This window comes from Ictidomys tridecemlineatus, chromosome 5, assembly GCF_052094955.1.
Source record: "Ictidomys tridecemlineatus isolate mIctTri1 chromosome 5, mIctTri1.hap1, whole genome shotgun sequence".
Lineage (NCBI taxonomy): Eukaryota > Metazoa > Chordata > Mammalia > Rodentia > Sciuridae > Ictidomys > Ictidomys tridecemlineatus.
Window position 1 is genome coordinate 32,912,835 of NC_135481.1, and position 21,420 is coordinate 32,934,254.

At 31.4% G+C, this 21,420-nt stretch overlaps 1 protein-coding gene across 4 annotated transcripts in view; it reads left to right on the plus strand.

Annotated features, from left to right (window-relative positions):
• The window catches only part of Myef2 (myelin expression factor 2), a 40,158-nt gene that overhangs the window by 12,723 nt on the left and 6,015 nt on the right, over positions 1–21,420 (plus strand). The window contains exons 6-16 of one of the 4 annotated variants that reach the window (XM_078049649.1): positions 2,854–3,045; positions 3,712–3,865; positions 4,376–4,425; positions 4,546–4,609; positions 10,137–10,238; positions 11,690–11,740; positions 12,045–12,113; positions 12,427–12,525; positions 12,833–12,904; positions 14,871–15,079; positions 15,159–15,210. In XM_078049649.1, the coding sequence (XP_077905775.1) occupies positions 2,854–3,045; positions 3,712–3,865; positions 4,376–4,425; positions 4,546–4,609; positions 10,137–10,238; positions 11,690–11,740; positions 12,045–12,113; positions 12,427–12,525; positions 12,833–12,904; positions 14,871–15,079; positions 15,159–15,210 (1,114 nt within the window). The remainder of the gene's footprint in view (positions 1–2,853; positions 3,046–3,711; positions 3,866–4,375; positions 4,426–4,545; positions 4,610–10,136; positions 10,239–11,689; positions 11,741–12,044; positions 12,114–12,426; positions 12,526–12,832; positions 12,905–14,870; positions 15,080–15,158; positions 15,211–21,420) is intronic. The other 3 variants (XM_078049651.1, XM_078049650.1, XM_078049652.1) reach the window with 3 other exon arrangements.

Genomic DNA, 21,420 nt, shown 5'->3' on the forward strand with positions numbered 1-21,420 from the left:
TCCTTCCTCTACTCCACTGGCCTTCCCCACATCTATTTATTGTTTTTATAAATTAGTACTTTATAGATATATGTAAAGGTGAAATTCATTGTGTTACATTCACATATGTGCACAACCTTATTGTGCTGTTCTTTTTTTTTTTTTTTTCGTAAAAGGGATTGAGCTCAGGGGTTAACGACTACTGAGCCATATCCCAAGCCCTGTTTTGTATTTTATTTAGAGTCAGGGTCTCACTAAGTTGCTTAGGGCCTCACTAAGTTGCTGAGGTTGGCTTTGAACTCACAATCCTTCTGCCTCAGCCTCCTAAGCCGCTGGGATTACAGGTGCACCATCGTTCCAGCATGGTATTCATTTTAATAAATTTATTTAGAGATTTAAATTCAAGAGGAGTTATAATTCTATTATTGAAACCTGAACTACAACCCTAAAGTGGAAGTGTTCTTTTGTATAGAATTTAGCAGTATAAGTAAGTTGAGGAAAGAGTAAGCAAAAGATACATTAAAATACTACTTAGTTAGATGTAAGTGACCTTGAGAATAATTAGCTCCAACAATTAATATATGTAAATTATTTAATTAATATTAGCTATTTCTTATACTTGTGATATTATTATATAAAGCCCTTAATGCAGTGTTCAGAATACTTAACTATCTCATAAATATTAGCTGTAAAATTAATGATTGTTATTAATCCCGTCCAGGACTCATTGTTCTCTTTTTTTGTTTTCTGTTTTTGGTTTCCTGTTCTTGAGTATGATCATAGATTGAAATTAAAGGCCATGCTATCAACTATATGTGTATCTCATGTCCCTTTATTGGAATTAGCTTCAATATTCTGAAACTGTTTAAGCCTAAGGGTTATTATTTAATTTTTTTTTTTTTTTGGACAGGGATGTGGACAATTGATAGAGAAGGTTTAGATTTTGTAGTTTGTGCCAGCCATTTATTTGGTGGCTCTTTTGCATAAGTCAGTCTCAGTGCTTCAGAATTGTTAGCATCCTAAATAATTTTCCTCAATTTGGTGTTTGATTTTTCACTATCTCTTCTGGAGACAAATACTGGAATCTCGGTGTCTTCTGCTTTTAATTGGAAAAAAAAAGTATTTTGAATGCTAAAGTGAGACCATATTATTGTGTTCTTATAAATTTTAGCATATTGTAGATCCTCTATATTTCAGATCCCAAAATAGAATTATATGGTCCAAGTTGATGTAGAATGCCTTTATTTTTAAATATTTTTCAGAGGAAAAAATGGTCAAATTTGGCCTCACTAAGTGATGGGGGATTTATTTAATTAAATTTTTTTGGATTAAAATCACTAAAGGCAATCCCTTTTCTGGGAATATCTAATTTACCATGGGTGCTTGGGGTAAGTGATTAGAATTACTACTGGAATGGAAGTCCAAGAAAAGTATATATCCATGCTCCTTAAAAAAATCTAAAAATTACTTTTTTCCATTTAATTAAATAGAGATTAGTTGCAGTTGTAAATGTATTTATAGACCCTCTATTAGGTAGACAATAGCAATTAGTGATCGGCAGGAGGACAACAAGAGGAAAAGAGGAATAAAAACCAAGTTATAAATAGTAGGTGATTTGTTTTATATATACACCTATATATAAAAGACAAAATATAGCCATATGTTTTATTTATGTTAAGCCCAAGCAACCTAACTGTAATAGTTCAAGAAGCATCTTCCTTCCTGTTTTTTTATCCCATATAAATAACCACTATTTTAAGTTTTGTTTTTGTGTATATTTTTGCATCTTCAAACCTGAAACATTTTCTAACTTAAGTCTTATTAGCATTGTTTGATAACATATCTTTACTTTTGTAATCTTTTTTTATTTTTTAGTAGTGAAGTAGTTTATTGTAAGCCAGGAAAATTTTATTCTTGCATTTACTTTCTGGCCATCTTAGGGAATTTGTTAAAGTCATCCAACTTTGTTTTTATTAATATTTTCAGAGTGAGGCCAGCAGAGTAGAATTGATGGTCGTTTAACATAATTATTTGTCATTGCAGATGGTTATCTATCAGTGTGTTCATGTGTTTTTTTTGTTTTTTTTTTTGTTTGTTTTTTTGTTTGTTTGGGGTATGTATTGTTTGCATCCTACCTAGAGGGATGAGTGAGAAGTATTTTTAAACTTCTTGTTTTGTTTTACAATGGATATTACTCTTATAAAATTAATGAATTTAAAGAAAAGTTTTCTATCATTCTTCACTGGACACTAGCCTTCTTTTACCTCTCCCTTGCTCCTGTCTCAGATCATAATTGTTGTTGAGGAAGATAAGAGGTTAGAAGGTGGATACTTGTATTTTGTTCAGTAATGAAATTTGTCAGTTATAATACTCTCCCACCCTGAGTTTTGTTCTGTTACACTACTGAAAGTCTTGTTTTGTAAGTCTGTTCCACTACTGAAAGTTTTGGATTGTCAATTTGACATTCCATTGGTCATCCAGTGGTGAGACTTCACCATGATTGCAGTTTGGAAAGAAAAGAATCATAGTAAGTATTTTGCTTCTCTTTGAGTTATGTGCATTTATGTGTATGATGTGTATATGTCATACTTGTACACTAGAATGAGGACAAAATTAAACTAATTTCAAGTTCTTAAGTGACTTTAGTGCTTGGAAAGAAGTATTTAATTGCCATTCCTGGAGACTGAAATCTTTTGTCTGTCCACAGGTTTTTATGGGACTCAGTTCTCTGGATGAGAAAACAAAACAAAAATCTCACTTCTCAAGAGGGTCAATAATTTGAGGGTTAGCTAATGTCAAATTTGAAGTTGTTATTTTAATTCTGTAGATTTACTGATATATTTAGTGGCATTTAACATTCAATGTGTGTTATAGGATCCTGATGGAGAAAATGCTCGTAGGGCATTGCAACGAACAGGAGGATCATTTCCAGGAGGACATGTCCCTGATATGGGATCGGGGTTGATGAATTTACCACCTTCCATTCTCAATAATCCAAACATTCCTCCTGAGGTTATCAGTAATTTGCAGGCTGGTAGACTTGGTTCTACAATTTTTGTTGCTAATGTAAGTTTTAGTCTAAAATTTTATTGTTCAGATGCATAGTTCCATTTATGAAATTGTTTAATTAGATGAGTGGTTTATAGAACATTTTGCTTATTTTTAACTAAAGTAAATGAAGTTAATTATTTTAAGCTCAAATCCAGTTTAAGTCTACATGTGTGTGATTAGTCTAAATACAATTTAGAGTTTTTTACACAGAGAACTGTGGAATTTATAATCATTTGAGCATTTCTTGAAATTATGTACTTTAATTATATGCCTTTTTATTCATATTGGTAAATGGATTTCATTCTTTTGGCCTTGATATTTGTGAATGTGCATGTCACAGTTGGTTTTTTGTTATAAGCTCTTGAAAGTCAGTGACATGGACAATAATTCCCAAATCTGAATTTCTCCTGGTAAAAGTAGATGTGCAAGTTCATATGTAGAAAGCAGGATTGAGCAGTTGAGAGACAATTTTGGGAATTAAAATAATAAGAATATGGAATAATGTAGATGTGACTGAACTGATTTTTAAGCAACTCGTGTTTTATTTGAACATTATTGGTCTACTATTGAATGTGAATTATAGTTATTTATAGTTTGGAGAGTTTAGAAAAGATTATTTTGTATATATAAATGGGGAAAGAGATTTATTAGGTGTGTAACTTTATACAATTTTATGTTAAGCTTGACTTCAAAGTTGGTTGGAAGAAGCTAAAGGAAGTGTTCAGCATAGCTGGAACTGTAAAACGGGCAGATATTAAAGAAGACAAAGATGGAAAGAGCAGAGGAATGGGCACTGTCACTTTTGAGCAAGCAATTGAAGCAGTTCAAGCAATTTGTATCCTGATTTATACTTAGCATTGTTTAATGAAGTTGGAGAAGCTTGATACTGTTTTGTGGGGGTTATGGAATTTAAGGTTGTTTAGCTTAGAAATTTGTTAGACTTTAGTCTCCAGCTCATAAAATATTTACTATGTCCAACTACTAAAGTCACTCTTAAAACTTGAATTAGCCATATTGTACAGGACTGGTGTGAACTTTTTTCTGCTTTCCCTTTCTACCAACTAATTGTATGTATATACACATGCTTTTGACAGTTATGTACTACATTGTACATTAATGCAGTTGATTTAGATGAAGCCTTATTAATTTTCTTTTTCAATTAAAAGAATATATTATTTATAAAAATAAAAGAATTAGAGTTTTCTTTGTGTGGAAGAGACTAGTATGAATAAATATTAAAGACATTAAAACGTTAGAGCTAGTTGGAGACTCCTTTAATAATATAATTAGTTTGTATTTAAGAATAATTTTACAGTCATCTGTCTTTCCTTGACTGAACCAACAGCTATGTTCAATGGGCAGTTTTTATTTGATAGACCTATGCATGTGAAAATGGTGAGTTCTTATATATCACTTTAAACCTTCAACATTTTAAAATCTTTTATCTGCTATCCTCAACATTACAGTCCTTATTTTGCAATATATTAATCATATAATAAACTTTTTTGCAATTAGGATGACAAGTCTGTCCCTCATGAAGACTACCGTTCACATGATAGTAAAACACCACAATTACCACGTAAGTAAAAGGAATTATTTAGAAACAACATACTCCATTGTTTTTCAGTTTTATTATGTACTAATCAAAACTTGGTTTTGGGGCCTACATCCATATTGTTCCCTTGGGATTAGTTTAGAGTTTTAGAGATTAGTTTGGTGAAATTGAGTAGGAGGACAGAATATAATGTTATGGTCCTTTTTTTTTTTTTCTTATTTGGTAGTGTTTCCTGATAAGCAGTGCATATTAAAATATTTGTTAAGTTTATGCATGTGAAAGAAAAAAACTCTTCTGTAATATTACCATGTTACCACTCAGCCACAAAAATATTACCTTTTTAAAATGTTTTGTTCCACTCTTTCCTTTTTGTGTATATTTTTTTATATAGTCGAACTACTGTATAATTTTTTTGTTGTTTAACAATAAGGTATAAGCATTTTTTCATGAAAATTCTTGCCAAATGTTTTTATTGACTGTTAATCTGTTATATAGATTCTCTATAACTGCTTTACTGTTATATATTTTGTCTGCTTTGGCTTTTATTTCTCTTAATAACTAACAGAGTAGCATGTGCCTTTTTGTATACAGATCTTTGATATGCTTTTGGTTACTTCCTTAAGATAGGTATCTTTTAAGTAAATTTATAGGTGTTTAGTTCAAGACATGCCCATCGATTACTGTTATCCAGTTGTTTTCCAAAGGATTATAAAACAATAGTGTAATGTACTTAACATCTTGTGTCTTAATGCCCTACTTGAACAATGGGGATATTAATGCTGTAGTACTTTCTTCAGGGGGTAGCATAGGTAGCATGTGAGTTAATATATATAAAGCACTTAGAATAGTTTTGATACAAGGTAAGTGCTCAATAAATACTAACTATTGTTCTTATTTTTCACTACACCTTCTATGGTTATTTTTAATATAAAATATTTACAATAAAATTATTCTTGTGACTGTTAGATGCTTTGTGTGTGGTACTGGGGATTGTATCCAGGGCATCGAACATACTAAGCAAGTGCTCTACCACTGAATAACACCCATAGCCCTTGATTTTTTTTTTTTTAAACTAAATAAAATTTTTTAAAGCTTAGAATCTCCCTCCTCCCTAATTTCCTTCCAACATACATCTTGCCCAAAGGAAATAACTTAGGAATGCCATGATTATCATTTAGATTTTTATAATTTGTCTACAAATTTATATATTCATAATGCATAGAATTGTTTTGTTGGATTTAAAATTTAGTGTGATTTTTGGTGCTATTGATACGGAAGACTAAGATAAAATATTGTTTCTTTTTGGTAGTTTTATCAGCTGTATGTATTATTAAACCTGTTTTTTTTTTTGTTTGGAATTGTTTTTGAGATTTTTTTATTAATAGATATAGCTCTAGAGTCTTCACTTTAATTGCTAATACTGCATTTTATACATTTTTCTGCTTTTTAGATTATTCTAATTTTTAATGATTAGAAATAAGAGAGTTGGGGAGTGCTTGCTTTTTTTTTTTCCTGGTAGATTTACCTGTTCTTAGTATTTGCTAGAAATTATGAGTAAAACTTTCTGGCCTTCATATATGTTTGGGGGAAGATTTTTTAACTACAGGTCATATTTTCTGTTTCTTCTTAAGTCAGTTTTGGTAATTTCTATTTTTCTTAGGATTTTTTTCCATTTTAAAGTTTACTGATCTAAAATTGTCTCTTAAAAGTTTTGCTATATCCATAGTTCTGGGTCCTTTTGAATTCTGAAGATTTATAATTTCTCTTTTTCTGTGTCAGTTTTACTAGAAGTTTGTCATTTTCAGTTAGTATTTTTAAAAAGCAGAGTTTTTAGTATGTTTAATTTCTCATCTTAGCTTTATTGTTTCCTTTCTTATAATTTTTAGGGGTTTATTCTTTTATCCTAACTAATTAAGTTGAAGGCTTGATTCAGTAATTTTTAGCCTCTCTTTTCTAATATAAGTAGTTAGAATTATAAATTTAGTTATTGTACCAGTTCTGCGTGGACTATTTTTATAATAGTTCAATTTTTAAAGTATTTAAAAATTAGCACTATGACTTTTGTGGGAGAGGGGTGCCAAAGATCGAATTCAGGGGCACTCAACCACTGAGCCACCTCCTCAGCCCTATTTTGTATTATTTAGAGACAGGGTGTCACTGAGTTGCTTAGCACCTTGGTTTGCTGAGGCTAGCTTTGAACTCACGATTCTCCTGTCTCAGCCTCCAGCTGCTGAGATTACAGGCGTTTGCCACCATGTCCAGTAGTGCAGCACTGTGGCTTCTTGAGTCATTTGAAAATAAGATTTTTGAATTTCCAAATGCATGAGTTCTTTTTTTAAAAAAATCTTATTAATTTATAACCTCAGTGTGGTGAGAGAGCATGGTCTATATGATTGTGATTCTTTGAAATTAATTTGGACTTATATTATGAATGGCCTATCATGTGGCACATTTTTATAAATATTCCAGGTGAGTACAGTGTTCTATGTCCATTAAGTCAAGTTTGTTAATTTAATTGTCTCAAGTCCTTACGGGTAATATTATCTGCTTGTGCTAGCAATTACTGAAAGATGTTTGTCATAAAATTCTCTCATTAGGATGACAGTTGTCTTTTTTTTTTTTTTTTAATGTTTTGAAGCTAATTTAGTAGGTCCTTTCAAGATTAGAACTGATAATATTTTCTTAGTGAATTAATTTATCATTATAGCAATTTTTATCTTTAGTAATTACCTTTAAGTCCTCTAAGGTAAGTACAACAGTTTTGTTACGTATTTGTTATCTTTTTCTTGCTCTTTTATTATTTACTGTGTTAGATATACCCTTTATAAGCAGTATTATATTTAGGATTTGATTTTTTAAAATATTAGTTTGAAAGTCTGTCTATGAAATTGAATAGTTTAAATTATTCACATTCATTTGGATTAATTTTCATTATCTTATTTTGTGTTCTGTTTTACAAATAAGTAATTTTTCTCCTATTTTTTTAAAGTGGTTATTCTAGATATTTTAATGTTATCTATATAAAGCTGAAATTAGTTTAACTATTCTCTAAGTTGTGGAATAACCTTAGAATACTTTATACTTTACTTGTAATCATTTTGCTATTGAATTATATGCTATTGTTGCTCAGTATTTTCATTATATTTCTTTTTTTTCCCCTTAATCCAACAAATTAGACATTTTCCCCCCTATTTTCTTGTCTCCTCATTGCTCTGTTTTCACAGACCCTTTTTCCCTTTGAAGTGTATATTTTACAAGTTCTTTCAGAGAGGATCAGTTGTTACTAAGTCCTCTCAATTTTGATTTGCCTGTAAATGTCTTCCAAGATAGTTGAAGATTGATAGTTATTTTCCCTTAGCACTTTAAAAAATTTTCCAGTCTTGTTTCCATTGCTACTCTTAAGTTAGCTATCTGTTGAATTATCTTTTCTTTTTGGGTGATGTATGCTCTTTATGGAGATGATTTTTAAGATCTTGGTTTTCAGTTGGCAGTTTTACGACATTGTGGGTCTGGATTAGGATTTGTTGGGCTTTCCCAATCACAGCATTAAGTTTTTAAAAAGTAAATTCTGGACAATTCTCAGCCACGTGTCTTTTGAGTATTACCCTTTCTTTATCCCTTTATAGGGCAGTCCTTCCCCCAAGTTTACCTAGTCAGTCAGGTGTCATCTTTTAAGATCCTTGTTTTGTGTAAGGGCTTCCAATTCACTTCTCCATTTTTGGTATTCTTCTATTTGTTTAGATCAAAAATGTCCTATTGTGTTCATACTTTAATATTAAATCTATTCTTTTAGGGACTTAAATTTTTATATACTGTTTTTTATTAATATAATGTGAACTCAGATATTGACAGAATCCCTTTCTTTTCATTAAGCTAATTATTATGAGGGAGGGTACATTCCAGGTTTGTTTTGTCTCTACCTTCCTCTCTTCTACTCTTTCTTTGTTCAAATTACTGTAACTTGGCATGTGGCATCCTCCTCATTTCCCGTGCCTCAGATAGTCTTATTATTATTTTTTAAAATATTTTTTAGTTGTTGATGGACCTTTTTTTTAAAAGAAAAATTTTGTGTATGGTGCTGAAAATTGAACTCGGTGCCTCATGCATGCTAGGCAAGCGTGCTACCACTGAGCCATAACCCCAGCCTCTGGTAGTCTTTACTTTTTGATAAAACAGTTTCCCAGATTCATTCTGATTTTTCTTATTCCAAAGAAATGGGACAGGGCTATCTTTAAGAAGTCCTGGTTCCTTTTAGTGAAGAATGACATTAGAGATGAAAAGATGGTGTGTGGATAGGCATTGATGAGGGTGAGATGTGCTGTTGATTTCAGGTAGACCATTTTTTAGGGATTGAATGGGAAAAGAATAATTTTCCCCATTTTGATCTTTACAATTTAATATGATATGCTTCTGTACTCTAATTTTAAAAAATTAAATAGAGCATATGGTTTTCTCAGACCCCAAGGCTTAGTAATTGCTACTTTTGACTTAGCAAGAATGTTTTAAAACCATATCAAGATTTAGTGGAATAAAGCAATCCCCATCCAAATGTTATTAGTATTGTTGTTTATAAGGTCATCAAATTATACTTCATAAAGTGAATTTTCAATTATTTTAAGAGATGTAGTAGAAAAAATCCTGGATTTAAAGAAAGAAGACTTTAATTCTAGTCTTAGCTTAATCATGTTGCTAAATGAAAATGATAAGTAACTTAAAATTTTAAAAAATTGCTAGTCTGTGGATAATAGATGTAAAAACACTTTAAATACCATGTACACGTAAATAAATATTTATGTTGAAGATAAAACCAGGTAATATTTGCTTTATTCAATATTTTGCTTTCATGGTATTTTACTTTTTTTATTGCTAAGATTTTTAAGTACTTATACAAATTTGGACAAGATGCTCATTTTCAGTATGCCATTTATAAAGTGATATTATTAAAAAATTCTTATGGCATTTTGTTATTCCTATGTTCATAAAATATTTCTCATTAATAAATGATAAATGGCTGGGGATATAGCTCAGTTGGTAGAGTGCTTGCCTCACATGAATCAAGGCCCTGAGTTCAATCCCCAGCAGCACAGAAAATGAATGAATGAATGAATGAATGAATGATATAGTAGTCAAGGCTTCAGTATGCGCTTTTCTAAATGAAACAGAACCAGAGCTCTTATTTACAAATTTGCAAAATTTTAGAAATACTACTATAGGTGTACAGCTGTTTTTGAATTTTGTGTGTGTATGTGTGTACATATGTGTGTATATATGTATATTTATACAGGCACACACACACACATACATATGTATGTAATATTCTTTTCTTTTGGTGGGGGTAGGGTACCAGGGGTTGAACTCAGGGGCACTTAACCACTGAGCCACATCCCCAGCCCTATTTTGTATTTTATTTAGAGACAGGGTCTCACTGAGTTGTTTAATACCTTGTTTTTGCTGAGGCTAGCTTTGAACTACTGATCCTCCTGTGCTGCTGAGACTATAGGAGTGCACTACTCTACCTGGCTTACATGTAATATTCTTATTTGTGTTTTAGGTGGTCTTGGAGGTATTGGAATGGGACTTGGTCCAGGTGGACAGCCTATTAGTGCTAGCCAATTGAACATAGGTGGTGTAATGGGAAATTTAGGTCCAAGTGGTGAGTATTCTTTATTTCTTTTTAAATGATACATTTGCTATATTATAGCTTACATTTACTGGTTTGTCATAATGTTTATAGGACTCCTCTAGAGCTATTTAGGATGTCATTTCAGTGTGAAAAAGAAATGAGACCTTGAGAGCAGTTAACGTGCAAGAGGGTAGGCAAAGTTCAGGAGTGCTTCTCTGGGACTAGTCATGTTATAACTAGCTTTTTAGCACTATGGATATTGAAATATGTTGAAGGCAGAAGGAGAGTTCTCAACATAGTGCTATGTGTATTCTGGGTATCTGGGTATCCTTTTTTTTTGCAAGTGCAGTTTAAATTTGTTTATTTAGTTAGGAAGGTCACCTTTTCAGTAGCTCTTTGATTGCTTTATTTGGGCTAACTTATGTTTGTTTTTAAAGATTGGTCTTCAAATTTTTTGGTATCAGACCCTTTTATGCTTTTAAAATTTGTCAAAACCCCCCAGGTGATTTTGTTTATGTGGTTATGTTTCTCAATATTTACTATAAAACCTAGAAATTATAAAAATTTACATATTTGTTTAAAATAGCAATAATTAACCCTGACTGTAAACTTAACCTTAAAGATTACATTTACTATATATAATACATACAAAAATATAATATAGCACATATTTAACAAACTATTTCCAGTAAAAAAAAAAAAGCGAGAAAAGTGGTATTTTTGTTGTGCATGTTTAGCTTAGTATAAGACAGCCATGCTATTCTATCTACTTCTGCATTGTTTGCTGATATATATCATCTAGTCTCTAGATATTTACACCTATCTTACGCACATGAGAGAATGAGAGTAAAATTAATCAAATGATGTCAGTATTTGATGACTGAAGTGGTTTTGACCTGTTGGACCCTTGGAGGTCCCCATATTATACTTAACAGTATTACTTTTTTATTTGATGGACGTACAATTGCTGTTAAATTCCTACTTTTGATGACATGATAAAATTACACTTTAAATTATAAGGGTAGGTATAATAATCATTCTGATCCAGATTTTCTCCTTTACCCTTAGACTATCATACCCTCACCTTCTTAAATACACACTATTTGTATTCTTTAATTTTTTTACTCTATTAACTATTTTCTTTAGAGGAGTCCTTACTTCCTCACCTGATCTCTAAAGCTATGGTAATATTTCTGTGTTATGAAAAAGTAAATGATTGCTCATTTATGAATAAACTGCATATTGTAGGTGTGATCACTGAATTTTGGTTTCTTGTCTATTGTTCAAAGAGGCCTTTTGGGAGACCTATGATTAGATATCTACTCTGGCATAGCACTTTCCATCTCTTTGTATCAGGCTCCTTCCCTAGAGTTCCATTGTGACTAGACTAGTGATATCTGTTTTGCTATATAATACATTTTGTCACTCTTAGTCATAGAAATAAGATCCACTGAAAGTACATACTGTGTATTTTATTTGAGGTATGGGAATGGATGGTCCAGGTTTTGGAGGAATGAATAGAATTGGAGGAGGTATGTATAAGTATTTGTTTTTTGCATGTTCCCATCACCACTTTTTAGAAACTAGAAACTTTGTTGAGAATTCTAAGAAGAAAAGTCACAATTTATTTTTGGCTCATATCCTAAAGGATGCGAGAAGAAATTGAGTCAGGTGTATACTTAAGAGAAGGCAATCTATTAAATGAAGTAACTAAATGAAGTAGCTATACAAAGTAGGGTGGATAAAGAGCTTATAGGTGAGACTTGACATTTATAAACTGTACCTTTCAGCTATATAACTGACAGTCAAATTTTAGAATTAATCTTTATTTCATAGGAATTGGGTTTGGTGGTCTGGAAGCAATGAATAGCATGGGAGGATTTGGTGGAGTTGGCCGAATGGGAGGTAGGTAAATATATATAGAAGGATGTGTATACTATTTTACTTTTACTTATTATTGAAATCCCCCCCCTCCCTTCTTCACTTAGGAATGGGTGCTATAGATGTCTTCAGAAGGCATATGGGCACTAGGGGATAAGGACAGGCATGACAGGAATGGGGATTGTATGTGTGGTGTGTGAGGTAAGTTGGGTAAATCATAGACTATTTTGTATTTATGACTTTTGCTTTTTTCAGTTTAGTTTAGATATGTTCCTGAATGGTTTGCCATGCATTGATGTTCTTGAAAAAGAGTTAATTTGTTGCACAATCTTTTCAGAGCTATACCGTGGCGCAATGACTAGTAGCATGGAGCGAGATTTTGGACGTGGTGATATTGGAATAAATCGAGGCTTTGGAGATTCCTTTGGTAGACTTGGTAGGGCTGGCTGAATACTTCCTTTTCCTTTTTTCAGGTTATATTTTAAGAAATGGGGGTTCTCTTCATTTTTTGTGAAAAATCAGAAGTTTATAATGTTCCATATAATTTATTGCCTGAAGAAAACACTCTAGGGATTTTAATGTACTAGATCTCTTTTCAGTATCTTACATATTTAGAATCTATTTCTGAAATACTTTTTTATACTTTTCAGTTATTGTGTGTTTTCTGAGAGCTTAGTACCTTATGAATTTTAAAATATGATTATTTAAATTAATTAGTATATTATCTTTCCATCCTTGTTTAGGCAGTGCAATGATTGGAGGGTTTGCAGGAAGAATAGGAGCTTCTAACATGGGTCCAGTAGGATCTGGAATAAGTAGGTTTAAATTTTACTTGAGTGCTTACAAAGAGTTGTGATTATAGTATAGTAATACTTTGTTCTTATGTTTATATGCTGCTTGTAATTTGAGAAACGTTAATAATTAATGAGCTAATAATAAGCCTCTCTGATCACTGTTTGAAATTTGTAAATTAACTGTTTAAATTTTACTTCTTTGATGTCTCCAAATTAACTATAAGCCAGTCCAAGAATCATCTTTACACCTAAGGAATATGAGTTTTTCTCTGATTGTGTATCAGGAGCAGCTTTTGGTTTAGTGACAACCTTATTTGCATTTTATTTTCTGTAGCAGCTATTAGTGACTACCTTATTTTATCTATAAACATCTTGTGTGTTTTGGTAGATGCAGACATAATACTTTTAGAGACCTCCTGGGGTTGAGGGATAAGGTTTAAGGAGTTATTATTTCTTCTTTTCTTAAACCTTTTCCCATGATAGAATCAAGAATTCTAGCAATACTGGAGAATGCTGAATGTCTCCCATCTGTTTAAACTACCATATTTTAGGCCTTATAGTAAGCCTTAACACATGGCACGTGGCTTAGTTTTTGTTGTTTTATTTATTTATTTATTTTTATATGGAATGCTTCACACATTTTTATGTCATTTTTGCATAGGGACCGTACAAATTGTTTTGTTCCAATTTTAGTTTATGTGCTGTCAAAGCATGCACTTTTTTTTTTTTTTTTTTTAAGGTGCTGGGGACCAACCCCAGGGCCTTGTGATTGCTAGGTAATTGATCTACCACAGACACACACCTCAACCTTTATTGTTTGAGATGGGGTTTCACCTAGTTGTCCAGGCTAACCTCCATATTGGGATCCTCCTACCTCAATGTCCTGAGTGCTGGAATTATAGGCATGTACCACTGCACCCAGCAAAGGCTTAGTTTTTTAACTGTATTGCTGCCTGAACCTTCCCTACTTTATTGACTTTCTTTAATTGATTAAATTTCACAAGCAGAAAATACAATTTACTAGACCTATTCTGAGAGAATTCTAAAGACCTGTTAGCTAAACACATTTAATTCATTGTACTTTCTTCTCATTTTATTTATTTTTTTCATCATTTTTGTAGCTTTGGCCCTTTTTCTGTTAATTGTAACATCTTTACCTTCTTCTTTTATCTCAGTCTTTTACTTCTGTTTCCCTAATTTTTATACTTGCTACTAACTGAAAAAAGTAGTCAATTTGAAGGGTGATATTTTTACATCTTTCATGTGTTAGATACAAGAAAGAAAAGATAAGTTTTAAGAATGAATATGAGTAGAATATTCAGTGAATAAAGTCAATGCTTAAAAATGAAGAAGGAATGAACCGGGAGCTAAATTCTCAAGCTTTGGTTAAAAGGAAACAATGCCATTTCTTGTTCTCACCACGTTTTGTATAATAGTGAAATTGAAAGTTTTTCTGTATTGAAATTTGAATTGATATTAAAAGAATGATTATATGGGAAACAGGTGAAGATACTGAGATGAAAAAGTTAAAATTATGTAGGAGAGTATGATAAGACATATGCTGGAATTATAATAATTGAACTTATCTACTTAAATCTTTGTTCTAAGTTGTTATTAGTATGATTGGAAAGTAAAAATAAGGAGTAAGAATAATATCTAATAAAGCAATAGAATATTTACATGATACTTTTATGATCAGAATATAATTTTATAGAGATATATGTAAATATATTTATATGGTAGTTAGAATTAAGATTTCTCAACTAACCAGATATATATACCAAGTTAAATTCTATTTCTTTGAAAATTGTTATATTGTCTGTATGAAAATAATTTTGTATATTATCTAATTATGTAAATGAATTTTTTTCTTCCCTTTTTACTCATAAATGATTCTCTCCTTTTCCCTTCCTTTCTCCTCCTGCTTTTGTTTTTGAAACAAAAACACAAAACTCTTAAATCCTCCCTGCCCTTCTTGAAAATCCAGGTGGTGGAATGGGTGGCATGAACAGTGTGACTGGAGGAATGGGGATGGGACTAGACCGCATGAGTTCCAGCTTTGATAGAATGGGACCAGGTATAGGAGCTATACTGGAAAGGAGCATCGATATGGATCGAGGATTTTTATCGGGGCCAATGGGAAGCGGAATGAGAGACAGAATAGGCTCCAAAGGCAACCAGATATTTGTCAGAAATGTAAGCAAATAAATGTAAAGGATACTTAAAATTCTTTTTTCCCCTGTATATGTGTTACTAATACCTCTTTTCATTCTAGCTGCCTTTTGACTTGACTTGGCAGAAACTCAAAGAGAAATTCAGTCAGTGTGGTAAGTATGCTAATGATGTAGATATGTTGATATTTATTGTGAAGGAAAAAATTGTTTTGAAACTTTTGAACATTGTATTAAGTCCTTTACTTGACCTAGTATCTATTCCTGAATAGTATGGATAGTTAGTATCTATTCCTGAATAGTATGGATAGCTAGTATCTATTCCTGAATAGTATGGATAGTGTGCCAGGTCTAACTTGATTTCAAATAAATGAATTATTTTCCTTTCTTCTGACTTAAACAAGTAAAAATTAGACTGGTAAATACTGAAGTTTAGAGAATAGCCTGTTATCCTGTCAGTAAATCTTTTTTTCTTCTTCTTCTTCTTTTTTTTTTTAGTTACCCAATTTTAAAAAGTTGAATATAGGGGTTGGGGGTTTTAGCTCAGTGGTAGAGTGCTTGCCTCTCATGTGTTAGGCACCGAGTTTAATCCTCAGCACACCTAAAAATAAATAAATAAAGGGAGTGTATCCATCTACAACTAAAAAAAATTTTTAAAAATGTTGAAAATGTATCATTGATTACATTAAAAGTTTTTTCCTCATGAAATATATTAATAAGCAGTGTATTAATTTCCTTCTTTAAGAGTAGAGTCAGAATGACCCACTCAGATGCTGATATCCAGTTGATATGTAGAGATATGTGAGAGCCATTCTGTACACACTATTTCTACAAGACACAAGACACTTAGCTGGTAGTATTGAATCCAGTGCTAGTAATGCTGTAAATACCATATGTTCTGGTGGCTCTTTTGTAAATCATTCTTGGCTATAATGACACTACCTATCCAACCTTAATGTATTCCTTAAGCCTGTAGAAGATTAGATGGCTTATTACTTTTAAAAGAGAGCCTTTTATATACCATACTTATTTTTGCCATCAAATCTTAATTGATAAAATTATCATTTTTTTGTAAATTATGATGAACGAATTAGTGCAGTTGGCAAAAGAAATAGATTTCCTGATGTTACATGGAATCCCAGAATATATAGTCCTAATAGTAAGATATATAGGTAGCAAATAATGATGAAAAGGGCTAAATATTTGAAGTATATCTTTAATTTTTTTAAGGCCACAAAGGGACAAGTTTAGTGTTCTTCCATAAAAATAGCCTTTGTGAGCTACTTTCAGAGATAATAGTATCTACTGGATTCTTGATCTAACTTTTTTACAGCTTTTATTGTTTGTTCACTTTTTTTTCCATTGTAGATGGAGATCTTAAGGGCAAGAACTGTCATCTTTTTATCCTAGCACCTTTCATTGCCTCTGTACATATATTAAGAGTTTATGAAATGTTTTATAAGAAAAGAATTCTGAGAAGATCTTTCACTTATTAATTATTTATTCATTCACTCTTTAAGCCTGAAAATATTATATTTTTGGCAGTCTGCTAGGCACTTTGAAGGTGAACAAAGTCAGATACCCCAGTCCTCAGAACATACAGTGTGAATTGTTTAGGATGTTCGGTTGGCTCCCTTTGTTAGTTGTCCTTTTATTTTGGACTAATTTAAAATTTATGGATGGGAAACTTAATATTTATTTTCATAAAAAAGTTGTTAAGAACAAATCAACTAGTAAATACAGCCAAGAGAAAGCAAAATACTAAAGTTCTTTCAAGGTGTTCATAGTTTTTAGGAGTAAGTACATCTATCAGAATGAGTAAGTAGCATGTGGCCATGAATCCTATAGACCACAGTGACATGAACATATTAGGGCCTTAGTGTTATGAGGAGCAATGGCAGCAGGTATAGGTAATCTCTGTTCTTGTATTTTCAGGAAAAGCAAAACAAAACAAAAAAACTCCAAATAAGACATCTTAAACATAGACATGAGTAATAAGATAAAGAGCAAAGCCAGGCAAAGAAATGACAGTGAAAATGTGAGCAGTATTGAGGTGACTGTTCTTTATCCTTTATAGACACATGTTCTTTTGTTTTAATTTTTTAAAATTTATTTTTATTTTTGCATTACAATTCTTAATACACCATTATACCATAATTTATCATATCTCTGATTATATATAAGGTAACACATGTTCTTTTGATGTCAGGTATAAGCAAGGCTAGGCTTCCAGAAAACTTTAGGGCTTTTGGTGGGCTTCTGGTTGGAGTGGCATTTTTTTTTCTTCCTGTGACCAAAGGTCATAATATATGTTAAAGATGTTTGCTTTTGCTCAAATACATTCAATTAAATATTTATGTATATATGATGTTTGTGTCAGAATAAATTTCTATAATGGTAAACCTTTTGGAAAATAATTGAAAGGGTTGGCAAGGATTTGACCTATGACACTTCCTATCCTTGAACCTAAGGTTGCCTGATTTGGATTTAGAAAAAGCAAAATCATATTACTGTAGGTGGCACAGTACAGAGGAAGAAACAAGGATGGGAAAAATTGATCTACATAATCTTTTTTTTTTTTTAAAGAGAGAGGAGAGAGAGAGAAATTTTTAATATTATTTTTCAGTTTTCAGTGGACACAACATCTTTATTTTATTTTTATGTGGTGCTGAGGATCGAACCCAGGGCCCTGTGCATGCCAGGCGAGCGCATTACCGCTTGAGCCACATCCCCAGCCTGTACATAATCCTTTTATCAAGAATGAGACTAATTTTCTGTGCAGTATTGCAAATTGTTTTGTTATTCTATTATACCACATTAATAGATCAAGGGTATTAGTAATACCTTAATTATTATTTCAGAAAACTTATTAAGTCAATAATAGATAAAGCAGATTTTGTGATGGAGTGGCATTGTTTTGACATGAGGTCAGCAATTGAAAGACATTTCCTGAAAGGACAAACTATCCAAATCTACATTAAAAAATTTTTGTACAGAATTTTGTTTATATAGAATAGTGGTTATAAATGATTATTTTTTATATCATTTTTTAAAACTCTGTTATTTTTTGTTTGTTTGTTTTAATTGTAGATGGACAGCATGCCTTTATTTTGTTTATTTTTTTTATACAGTGGTAAGGTTCAAACCCAGGGCCTCACACATGCTTGACAAGCAACTCTGCCACTAAGCTATAGCTTCAGCCCTTAACTCTATTCTTACATCCCTTTTTTGATTAGTCTGTATGTAAGACTAATGATTTTTACATTTTCAATTCTTTTGTAAAAGCTTCTGACATTTCTATTTTATAGTAAGCTGATACTATACTTATAAATTTCCTATCATCTCCTCTATTTTTAACCTTAAATTGTATTGATAGCAAAGAAAATAAGTTATGATTATGTGGAAACAAATATACAGATACTGACAAATATAGATATTACCCATCTTGTTTGAATTGAACCATCCTTTTTTTTTTTGTTCTTTCTCTTTTTCTTCTTTTATATGAGAAGTTTCTTTTAACTTGCCTCAAGCCAATAATGGCCTTTTTGACATTAAAAGGCAGATTATTTGTTGTTGTTGTTTTCTTGAGTTTTGGGTGAATAAGTTTATACTTTTGCTTGCTTCTGAAAAACAGGTTAGTGGTATTCTATGCATCTCTCCCAAAGAATATCTTCCAGTAAATGAATCTACTGGCAAGCCCCTCTGCTATTAAAATGTCTCTAGTAGTTAATTCTCTTTGATGGAGCAATTATAAAGGCTGAGGAAATATTATATTATGGGTTGTATTACCCTCAATATATAATTTTCTCAGCTTTTATAATTCAGGAAAAGTTTTCAGATCTTATATTTAACAAGAGGAGAAATAAATAAGTATAATGGCTGTTTCCCAGTTCTTCCTCCTAATTCCAGTAAGCCCCTAAAAGGTGATGTTTTTGAGCACAGGCTAGTAAGACACACATTATTTTGTAGTAAAATCTCTTTTTATCCTGCCTTATGTAACATGCATTTAAGGAAATGCATAAGAAAGTGGAGTATATTTAGAGTTGGACCTCACATTAGTTTGGTTTGTGCACATTGTTCAGTTCTTGTTCAGTTAATGAGGTCAAATAGGTAGTTTTTCAAACTTGCTCCTTTGTTGTTTATATGCTTCTTTGGCTCAGTATGATGCAGTACTCTTAAAATTTTAGACTTGCAATACAGGGAAGGCTCATTCTCAATTTTTCTTTCTAGAAACCATGTAAACAAATATAACTTTGTTTTATAGATTTTCATTGTGTAACATTTCTACTATTAGTGTGCTGGTTAACTGCATAGAATGGTGACTTGTGGTAGGTTTTATTGACTACAACATTTACTTTTTTCAGAATGTTAGTGGATTTTGTAAAATAATAGTAATAACAATCCAATAATAGTAAAAATAATAATAAGTAAAGAAAATTCATTGGTGGAAGCACTTTTTTTTGTTGTGAAGAAACACCCAATTCTTTTTTTTTTTTGGTCCCTTATATCGTAATTATGCTTTCTTACAGAAGAATATCTGATTTTGTTGTTTTCTCCTGTGGTTATGTTATAGCTTTATTTATTCAGATTTTGTTGAACTATTTGCTCATTTATAGCTGCTTTAATTTGATCTATATTTAGATATGCTCTTATCAGGAATTCTGAAAGTATACTGACGTTAATAGATTGGGTTAAATAAAGTAGAAGTTTCTTTTAATGTAAGATAAATAATATCTAGAACTACTGTATATAACAGCAATGAGTTTAATCGTGTTATTGATTTCTCTAGGCATACTATTTTGTCCTACACTCTTATTAAAAGTATCAGTTTTATTTTTGTTGAGTCCTTAGAGCATTTAAAAAGTTAGGACTGATTTCAATTGATTATTTGAAAATAATTTTTTCTTTTGAATTAATTAACTTTGGAAAATACCTCAATTAGCATTTTTATAACAGTAGAAAGAAACTTGGAAAACTTAACATTTCTGCTTCTATCTTACTGGGATTTTTTGGGGGTATTCTAAACTGTGACACAAGTATCTGTAGGTCATGCTATATAGCTTTAATATCCAAACTGTAAAAAATTTCAGGTATCTTAGCTGAGGGGTCTTGTCATCTAGAAAGGCTGAAGATCATTATGAGGTCATTGTGTGGTTCCTAAACTTGAGGGACATAGTTTAAGAGAATTGTTTAAAAAGAGTCTTGTCCTGGAGATGGAGAGACAGATTATGCAAAAAATACTACTCATTTTCCTTTGAAGTTTTTAAGATTTCTTCCTTGATTGAACCCTACTATTGCTTAAAAATTTGTGTGAAGTTCTTAGAAAAACCCTTAATTTTTAGATAAAATTAGAATAAAGAAGAACCTTTAATCTTAAAGCCCTTAAATTCTCTACAATCCATTTCAAAATCACTATAAAATACTGCCATTTACCAAGGTGTGCTTCTGTAATTAGACTTGCTTTTTTTCAATTACCAGCTTTCAAGGTGTCATAAGGACTGTGGAAATAGTACTACATCTTAAAGAGATCTTCATATATATGTAGATATATGTTTATTTCAATTTATGTGTGAGTGTATATATATATATGTAGATGTATACATATATCTATTACATTTATCTCCTAGTTTAATTTTGTGTTTACTAGAAAGTGTGGTTACTATTTTTTTTACAATCATTTTTTTTAATTGGTTGTTCACAACATTACAAAGCTCTTGACATATCATATTTTATACATTAGATTGAAGTGGGTTATGAACTCCCAATTTTTACCCCAAATGCAGATTGCAGAATCACGTCGGTTACACATCCACAATTTACATAATGCTCTATTAGTAACTGTTGTAAGAAATTTTTTTTCATGTTATCAGTTGTACAGTAAATATTATTTGGACCTACTTTAACCATTAAAACATGATTTCTCTAGATAGTAGTTTTGTTTTATCAAAACTTTGAGGGCACATTAAGAATTATCTGACCTGTGTTATGGTTTTAGCTTGGTGTAACAATTATCATTTGTTACATATCTATCATCATAGACCATTTAATTAGTGCCAAGAAGATGAGCAACTGACAACCAGTGGTTTTAAAAGGAAATGCAATAATATGGGGTAGATAAAAAAAACAACAACAAAAGTAAAAAAGTAATTCAGGATGCTACAGATAGGAGATAATTCAGATCAAGATTTCAACAAGAAAATAGTCTTAACCATGTATTAAGATTAAAAATTGATTCTCTCATCTAAAAAGGGATCATGCAAGTGTTTGACAGGCCTTTTTTTAAAAAACAAAAACAAAAAAAACCCTTTACTCTTCTTTAATTTTTGCCCCTTTTTAGAGCTAAATTTATCTGGCTGTATGTTTTTT